Source organism: Coturnix japonica, chromosome 12, assembly GCF_054131305.1.
Source record: "Coturnix japonica strain WE chromosome 12, WE-NBRP24, whole genome shotgun sequence".
In the NCBI taxonomy this organism is placed as follows: domain Eukaryota; kingdom Metazoa; phylum Chordata; class Aves; order Galliformes; family Phasianidae; genus Coturnix; species Coturnix japonica.
Window position 1 is genome coordinate 15,778,739 of NC_140674.1, and position 9,935 is coordinate 15,788,673.

Here is a 9,935-nt window from a genome sequence, read left to right on the forward strand (position 1 = left end):
CATAGGCAACTTAGACAAAGATTTACTTTTTGCTTTTTCTTTTCTTTTTTTTTCTTTTCTCCATTTCATTCAGAAACTATTGCTATAAAAACCATAGCAGATGCTTCCTGTAATTATGGTCTTAAGATCATGAAAGAATTGAGATAGGGCTAAATTTGAAATGAGAAACAAACTCATTCTGATACTGAAAAATGAACAGCTTTCTGCTGGTTGTTTGGGGCTTTTTTTAACTTTTGTTTTTCAGTTTATAGTATCCAGCTGGAATAGAAAGCTAAATGCTCTGAGGATGTCTGCATGCTAATTCCTTAAAGGAATTACCAGAAATTATTCTGCAGACCTGCTTTGGAGTATTTTTAACTGAGTTTGATGGGTCAAAGATGTTTTAGAGAATCTTCATATCGTGTAAATATTTGTTTTTGGGTAACTGTGTGGTTAAACCAAAACGAGGTTGTACAGCAGAAAGATCTGATTTGCAGCAACTATAGTAGCATTCTTCCTCCTTGCTCAGAATGTTATTATTTTGTGTTACTTTACCATCTATCTATCCCATGAGAGGTGGGTTTAATTTGCTGGTGTTCTGTGTCTCTTAGGTGGGGTGTGTTGTGGACAGGGCCTGTTGCATGCTAGGAAGTAACATTCATTCCCTTTAGTGACACATTAGCGCAAATCTGTATCTCATGGGGCGATAGAAATGGCACTTCACAACATGGACTTTCAGTGACAACGGAGTCCTTATTGTGCCATTCTTCTTTAAAGGCAAGCCAATGGTGTGAAGCTGGAATCTACCTCTTAGCTTCCCAAGCTGTGGACAAGTGCCAGTCACAAGAGGGAGCTGAAACTGCACTAGTTGAAATAGAGAAGTTCCTGGCGACAGCAAAGGAGCACCAACTCTCGAACCCAAAGGAGTTCTACAATCAGTTTGACACGATTCTCACACCTGAAATAAAGGTAAAACACCTCAAACTTGTATGCACTCACAAAACAGTGACTGTCTTGCACATGAGAGACTACTGGGCTGTATGAGAGTCTGTACAAATATGCCTATTTCCCCACAGTGAAAGGGCACAGGGGTGAGTACTTGGGACTAGAGGTTTTACTCATATGTGCAGTTCTAAAATAACACATACTTCATTAGGGTAGTGCCAGAAAATTCCATGACTCACAATGCCCTACTTGGTGAAACAGATCTATGCAAAATACGTGGGTTGGGTTGCATTATCTTTAGCTCTAATATACCAAATCTGAGTAACCCAAGTCCCATCTTAATTTGCTTAGTCCAGCACTTACCATCTACTGTTTGCCTTTTCTTTGCCTAGGCCAATGCCCAAAAGATTTTACAAAAACTAGAAGATGTACAAGAAATGTTTGACAAGAGACAAGTGAGTCTGAAGAAGCTAGCAGCCAAACAGACCCGGCCAGTACAACCTGTCGCCCCACATCCTGAATCTTCCCCGAAACGAGCATCACCAAAGACTACCAGACCAGCAGGAGTAGGTGGGCCATTAATATTTGCATCCAGATACTCAGTAGTGTTGGTTTTGGTTTTGGTTTTTTTTTGTGCATGTTCATGCTTAATTTTTTTCATCAGGATGAAAACTTGCACCTGACTGATGTTCAGTGTCAGCTTTGTAGGCCCAGAAGTTAAAAATGAATGTGAAATAATGGAGCTCTGCAAGCACACAAACAAGGATGGTTTAAAAAAAACAAAACAGGCTCTTCTTAAGTCTCATCTACAGAGTGTAGAGTTTCTTATCATCAGATATTGCTAATCCTTCACTGGAAATGCAAACACAATAAGTCACTGCAAGTATGTGAAGCAAGCATGAAGATATTTTTTACAATGCACATACATTATTGTTGTTTTCTCCTCTTTGCAACCATTTATTCACTTTCTAGTGTTGTTCTTTAGTAATTATGAGTTGAACATTGCTGCTTCTTGGAACTTACAGAAAGTTTCCTGTTTTGAGGTTAGCACGTGCCTTTAGCCAAGGGCTTTTTAATAGGGAATCTTCTGCTAGAAGTGTGATTGATGTAGAATAACTCCTCACAGAGTCTCTGACTGTTTAAGCCCCATGGTAAACTGTAGAAACAGTTACTTTAAGTGCCATGAACAGTACATATATATGTTTCCATGTAGTGTTTAATGGCATCCTTTGGGTCTTATCCAGTGGTCCATTACAAAGCATCATTCTTTGAATTTGCCCCTTCCCTCAGAATGCCAAAGCACTTTGCAAATACTGTGCGGCTGGTAAGTATTTTCACCTCTCTTTTGCGGAAAGAAAACTGAAGCTTAAGTAAAGCAAGTGATTCACCAAGGGGTTTCACAGTCTGAGTCTGAGATGTGGCTGAGAATAGAAATGAGAACACCGAGTCCTACTCCAAGCCTTGAAAATGAGGCTGTGATATTCTGTTCTTGATGATACCTTCTGTTGGGATTTCCTCTGTGCCTTCTTCACATTCATGGGGGCAACACAGTCAGCATTTCTACATGGGTAGAATTTATAGAGAATTATCATGCAAACCTGAGAGGCTAAGAGCAATTCCTTGAATCAGTTACTGTAACTCATTCTTCTTTGTTACCTGGAATGTGCCTGAACATCCCTAAAAATTTGCAAAATAGAATATGGGAACAGGAAACAACCATGTTCCTCGGCTCGGTAAATAGAAAGGCAGGCAAAGACAATAAAATGTAGTCAACAGGAGTAGAAAGCATGAAAGAGGGGCTTTTGTCCCTAGGCAGGAGATGTAACAGTGCCACGGCAGAACTGAAATAGTTGTCTGTGAAAGGAATGAAGTTGTATTCATTCCAGAATACATTTTGCTTAGTTTAGTTTTATTTTTACTTGCTGACTCTCTGTTTTCCTAACAAGGAGTGATAGGGTAAATTCAACCCAATTTGGTGTGCTGATGGAAAAAGTCTTAAAAGATATGAATGCTTAAGCATGAAATACTCCTGTAGCACATTTCATTTTACCTGTGCATGTGTGTAGGAGACATGGGCAGAGCTGGTATAAGAAAAAGGGTGGACTTCTATCAGTGAAATGACGTGATAGTTTCTTGTAATGATGCCCTTATGTTCTCTGGTGACTATTGGCAGTCTTAGCTCTACAACTTAAAAGTCTGTACCAGTTCCACTTGGTGCTAGTGTTATCTATGAGAATATGCTTTAATATTATTCATAGATCAACCTAGAAAAGACAGGAAATTCTACTGACCCTTTTAGAACAAAAGCCTTGAGATTTTTTAGTAGTATGTATGACATGTAACTTAAAGAAAATGTCTGTGTGTTACCAGTGGAAGCCTGCATGAATACTGCTAATGGCCTTTTTGTGTTGGAAGGAAAGATGTGGCACTTCAGAGAAATGCCTTTGCTCACGTTTACTTTTGACAGCATCATTCTGGCTGTTTGTGGACTGCATTTCTGTACAGAGTTCCTCAGGGGGGACTGAAATGGGATAGGTTCACAAAGTCATGCTATCCAGAATAGTGCTGCCAGTAGGTAGTCAGGCATGGTAGGATATGCTACAAAGAATCATAGGATGGTTTGGGTTGCAAGGGTCCTTTAAGATAATATACATTATTAGGGTTGACTGTAGTCAGCATTTCTCTTTTCATTCTTTTTTAATTCTTCCAATTTTCAATTCTCTGCAATGAATTTTTCCTAAAGGCTCCCTTATTCAGCCTGTCATTTTCTTGGAAAAATTCAATAGAAATGGTTCAGCTCTCTCAGTGAAGAAGGCTAAAACCTCCTTTGTTTTAGTAACCTTAGTGGCCAAAGCTGAAACATTGCAGTGCCAGTTGGTTTTGTTCCTTCTTTTGGATTTGGTGGAGTTTTGTGCACTTGGAAAAAAAATCTTCTCAGCTCATATGTGTTCATTGCGGATGAACTTACTGCAGTTCAGTTCATTTCCTTTGTTGTCAGCCAAAATGTATGGCACCCAGTGACAAAATATGTCTCTTTTCCTCCTGCACTGCTTGTTTCCTTGGAGTATCATCTTGTTGCAGCTTAAGCTCCAAGCAGGGCACTGTCCCCCATTCTCTCTTTGTGCAACACAGCAGTGAGTTTCTGCCTGCTTTCCATCTGTACTTACAGTCACGTACCTAGTGAGAGCAAAGGAGAGAAACGAAACTATCACTGTGGGCTGGATTTTTTTCATTTGTGACTATTTTCTGTTGCTTTTACTCTCTCTGACATGAGAGGGAGAGAAGCTGATGAAGTAAGTGTAAAGGTTCCAACCCTGTTAAAAACTCACGTGGGCATCAACTTAGTAAAAACAAAACCACTGAATTTTACTAACTAGTGCTGCTATGTAAGAAGGTCTACAGTGAAAGACAGTGAAAGATTGCAATCAGAATTGCTGGGCAGGGCATATGCTCTTGAACATATTAAACAGCATATCATCTTTAATAATCTGAAAGTCCCATTTTAAAAATGTCAAGTTGGTGTTCCAGATTAGTCTCATCTCCTTCGATCTTTAGCTATAGCGCTCAGATCTTAGTGTAGTTGATAACAGCCTTGATATCTCTGAGAAGTATTGTGGGGGGGGGAAAAAAAGCTCAGCGGATGTTTGTGAAGCACAAGAATTGTAAAAAGGACCATTAAAAAAAATAAGCATATCTATTTTCAGAGCAGAGACTGATATATTGCAAGGACAGTAAGGCTCCGGGCCCCCACTGAGAAATACAGATGAACTGGAATACTGAGGCTCATTAATTCAGTGTTTTGATTCCATACACTGAATGAGGCAAGGATCCTTCGGGAGGGAGAGAGAAAATAATACATGTGTGAAACACTCATCGATGGTTGGATCAAGATGCCTTAGCAGAAAAAGGGCAAAATTAGGGTTGCATGTGTTGCTTTACTTCTGGCATCTTTCCTAAATGCTATAAAATATTCACTTAGGGATTTCTTGTGTGCAGCATAAATGTTAAGTACAGGAGCAGAGAAGTCAAAATTGCTGTTAGCTCATTAAGGAAAGAATATCATTTGCAGCAGCACATCACACATGCAAAATCCATGACTCACCCTTATAGGCATATTAGAAGGCCAAATTGGAATATGAAATTCATATGGAGGGAAAACAGCTGGAGGCTTTTCAGTCTTTTAAATAACAAAAACTAAACTGGTTCCACCCCATTTAACTGTGTGTGACTGCTCATTGGATCCCTTCCAGCATTCCTCACAGTCACTAATGTGTTACACTCACTAACTAATAACATCTGGATAGAGGATTAAAGGAGAATATCTTTCAAGAGTCTGGGGATGGGTACAGGGGAAATGAAGCAGCAGAGATTAGCTGACTCAGAAAAGATGATGAATGTGATTTTCATATATGGTTCTTGGGAAACCATTCAACAGCTTAAGATATTTCTATAAAAGAAAAGGTGCTTTCCATTTTGAGGCTGTAAGGCCGCTATCACATTGGGCCAAGTCTGAGGAAACTGAGCAGTGCGTCTCCTTACAGAACAATATTCCACTTGCAGGGGGCCTCACACTCGATGCTTCCTTGATGGGCAGATTTTCAAGAGGCTCAATAGAGCAGAGAAACAGAGATTATATTGCCTAAGAATGGAAAATAGTTTCTGTATCAAGCCATTTGATGATGAATCTTAGATGCTCCAGTGTTTCTTTAATTGCCTTAACGTGCTGTTTTGTCATCACCAGCATAGAAAACCACCAGTAAATCATTTGTGTGGAACAGCACATGCTGCAAAGCCCCTATGAACAGTTTGGCAGACTGGTCATTTCCTTCACTGCTCTTGCTGAAGGTCTTTGATTTTGTTATGGGTGATCATGAGAATGCACAAACTCTCCCACACAAGGAAAGGATGGGGAAGCACATGACTGGGAAATTAACACAACCTGAATGTAAAGCACAGTACTTACCTGAGAGAGCTTTGAGCATGTTAGAACTGTTGTCTATGTGTCATAACCCTTGACTGCATGATTTGTGTCTCTTGCTAACTGATGAGTTGCATTTGCTCTAATAGAAAAAGCAGTTCCATATTTGTCATGCAACTTGTTCATAAAAAACAAGTAAGCAGTATAAAAGGCCCACAAGAGAAGCAAAGTAGTCCACCAAGTGAATGAAAGCAATAAACATAAGCCTCCTATTATTGCAAATAGCCTTGCAATAAAAATTTAACTCTATGTACAATGCTCTTTAACAATATTTACTTTTAAAGCAGCAGCAAACGATTTAAAATATTACACAGTTCAAAATTAGATTTTTTAACCTAATATCCAGGGGAATCCAGTATAGCAATGAAATGAAAACATCTTGACAACATGCAGACCTTAGATTGTGCACTTGTTCTGAGCCTTTGTGCTTCCTGTAGGTGGCTTTTATGATCAGCTTTCTCTGACCTTGAGACAGCCAACTGTACTGAATCTTAGAGGGGAATTTCCCCTATTAAGCATTTCTAGTTCTGCCACAATTAGTGCAATAATCATTGGCTGCTATTTGGGCTGTTTCTTTATAAATTATCTCAAAAACTACTTAAATATAATGACAAGAAGCACTTTCTGAATGTAGACCAGACAATAGTGTAAAATATGATGCATAACCAAAACCAGATTGCTTCCTGTTTTCATTTCTGGGTCAAATTAAAAAAGGATACTTTTTTGATGTGACAACCTGAATCAATTTGCCTCCCCTAAAATACAAGTGGCTACATTTGATTTTTTCTGCATTCTTCCTTCTGAGATGTGTCAAACTGCTGAAGCCGCAACTAAGCTAAAGACTGTCCTGGGTAATTTGCTGGATCAAGGAGCATCTCTTTAAGAGTAATCCATGGTTTCTCCCAGAGAAAGAGAGAAAATTATTATAGCCCAGTTTCATGAACAAAATGCTTCTAGATGCATTGAGAACACCAGTTTTTATTTCTGGAAAAGTTCTTATTCAGTTAGAAAACTTTTGGAGAATTAAAACCAAACTCTCAGAACTGCAGTGTTTTTGTACTGCCTGACCCAGCTACTTTCATCATTTCACCTGGTACCTGTATGTGTTTTTACCATAACATGCATACTTGCCTATATCAGTTCAGCAACTAAGAAAAGGAAGGAGCACCATTTGCCTTGTACTCACATAACACACATAGTGTACTTACCATCAGTTTAGTACAACTAAAGATACAAACTGTAACTGAGAAATTATTTTCTACTCAAGCTGACTATACAATTCTCCTAATTCATTCTAACGCTTTTCCTTGGATAGCAGTCTCAGGATGTAAGGTTAATTTGTTAAGGATGATTTTCTAGTAGCACTGGACAACTTGCTGTCATCAAGTTTTCAGAGCCTGCAGTGCCAAACAAACCTGGCACAACAGAGCATTGCCTGAAATCATTTCCTCAGATTCTCTGTTGGTGCATACATACATGATCAGCGACTTCCTGAATACTTGCATATTTACTCTTTTCAGGCTTACTCATGTCATGAAACTGTATGAGAAGCAGTCCCTTGTAATCGGACTTCATCAACCTATTTCCAAAACAAAAACGTGCTGTCTTTGCAAAATCTAACAAGTAGCAAACCATGAGCTTAGAAATGATCCCAGTGAGTTAGCCAAACACTGACTCAGTTGGCTACAATTTATTTGTGCTACTTTAAGGATGGTTGCCAAGGAGGAAGCAAAACTGCAGCAGTCATTACAGCACTGAACTGTACAAGCCAGTTTGAGACATAGTGGAGCACCAAACACCACAGTCCACTCCCTGGTGCCAGCTGCTCCTTCACCTCCATAACTACAATTCTGTTCTCTAAGCCAGATACCAGTTCCCAATGAATGGAAAGGAATGCTGCTCACTGCTTTTATTTCAAAGTAGGATTCCAACTTTCAGCACCAGTTTTCTAACGTTATTATCTTTCTGACTCCTTCAGCTACCAACAGGAGGTCTGCAGAAATTACTTGTCCTCCAAAGACCATCTCTGATGCAGAGTTATCAAAAAAGAAAAGCATTAAGAAGACTAAAGGTGGAATTAAGGTAGGAGTCTTCACGTTCTGGGGACATACGTTTACATATTTATACTTATTTTTAAAATAGAAAAAAATATATATATTTGCAAGTTAATTCTCTGCAAAGCCTTTTCTGCACTTAATATTGCAGTTTTAAAGTTATTCTGATGCCAGCATTAAGATTTTTACTCATGTATGTATTGTTGATATAATAGTTTACTAATGGATTACATCATTATCAAAATAGGTAAATAATTTATCTATACAGAATAAATATAGGGCACTATTAACTTCTAGAAGCAGCTCCTCAATTGCTTAAGAACTTAAAGATTGTGATGGAGTTTAGATTATCTGCCAGATCACCACCTGATTTGTTTCACTGAAATAAAGTATCCTGTGAGTCCAAATAGCGCTTAGCTCTAAAGCTACAGGCAAAGGGAGGGAAAAATCTACATAAAATTTGCCTGGAATGCACTTGAAATGTTTCAACTCTGTAAGACTGGACAAAGAAGTACATTAATACGTATTAAAACAGTAGGCAAAGCTCCAGTCCATCACAGTTTAGGACCAGACATGCACAGTGCTGTGCGTTTGAGGTTTCATGCTGTATAATACAGTTATCAATACAACAACGAATTTCTCAGAGGCACAAGGTAGATTTCCCAGACTTCTCTGGTTGGCACTGTTCAAAAGACTTTAAAAATAATGTCCTCATTTTGTTGGCTTCAGGCAGGAAAAAAAAAACACACCAAAAAACAGTATTTCAGAGCCAAAGGAACAAACCTTTATGCCTACGATGATCTACTTAAGGAGATAAATTCACTTCTTATACTGGAAGTTCCCAAGACACAGAGTTAAGAATACCCCAAAGCCAACAGAACTGGACAAATAGAGACAAAAGTTACTTTTGATTTATAACTTGTACATCTAAGCAAATTATTCTGACTTACCAAGTGACTCACCACTGCTTCTGTACTACATTGGCTATGATGGAGTTTTATTCTTGTAAAGAATTCCCTAAATAGAAGTATCAGCAACAAAGTGTTTTTGCATTGTGTATGTTTCCTGTTCAGATTGAAGTGATGCATGAAGCGAGCCAAGGGGGATCGAGCAGAGTCCTGGTTATGAGTGAAAGTGATGAGAACCTGTCGACGAGGAGGAGGTAAGGCAGCACACGTTAGTCATTATCAGACATCAGTCATTAGACTAAGCCTTGCAGATACCATTATCTGATTATTAAGATCACCTCATTGTGTTCAAAAAACTCACACTTAACTGTAAACCTCTTTTTTTTTAAAATTGAACTGATAATCCTCTGGTCTCACTTTGTAGTATCTGCTGGGAAAGATCAATTGTGCCTTCTAAAATACCAATGCTTTAGTTAGTTAGTTTTACAAGTAGTGCCAAGCCAACGCAGTTTTAATTGAACTGCACTGTCTCTAGGCCAAAAAAATAGAACTTGAAACAAAAAAACCCTGCAGCAAGTCTACAAACCAAACCCCTACTGATTCCATTTCCTTTGTTTTCTTCAGGGTAACTAATTTTTACTTACATTATGCCTCTGTTTCACACAGTTATACACTTAAGTTGTTTGGTATGAGAGCACCAGCTTGTAATGCTATGCAAATCTGAGGCATAGAAAAATGAAACTTAGCGCTATCTGAACTTACGTCAGGCTCAAAGTACTTCCATAGGGCATAAAAATTATGAGCAGTGGTAATCACCAAACATTCCGCTCATCCTCAGAAGGTACCAATGTGTTATCTACCACAGTAAGTTCTATTTCAAACAACATCTCTAAGGTAATGATTGTCTACAGAGAAGTCATAAACATGCAAGTTCACGTAAAGAATAGGTGAAGCTTCTAATATTGTGTAGAATTTCAGATTCAGAAACCCACTACACAAATTGTTAAATTCTCTCCTTTCTTGGGAGCATCCATTGCACCTTTTGTTCCATAAAAGGTTTAATGTGAGGTT

At 38.6% G+C, this 9,935-nt stretch overlaps 1 protein-coding gene across 24 annotated transcripts in view; it reads left to right on the forward strand.

Moving 5' to 3' along the window:
* Nucleotides 1–9,935, forward strand: part of MCF2L2 (MCF.2 cell line derived transforming sequence-like 2) — a 128,934-nt gene that overhangs the window by 55,664 nt on the left and 63,335 nt on the right. For all 24 annotated transcript variants that reach the window (XM_015871536.3, XM_085513208.1, XM_085513194.1 and 21 more), the window contains 4 exons: nt 757–948; nt 1,317–1,494; nt 7,881–7,984; nt 9,030–9,118. In XM_015871536.3, coding sequence (XP_015727022.2) covers nt 757–948; nt 1,317–1,494; nt 7,881–7,984; nt 9,030–9,118 — 563 coding nt within the window. The remainder of the gene's footprint in view (nt 1–756; nt 949–1,316; nt 1,495–7,880; nt 7,985–9,029; nt 9,119–9,935) is intronic.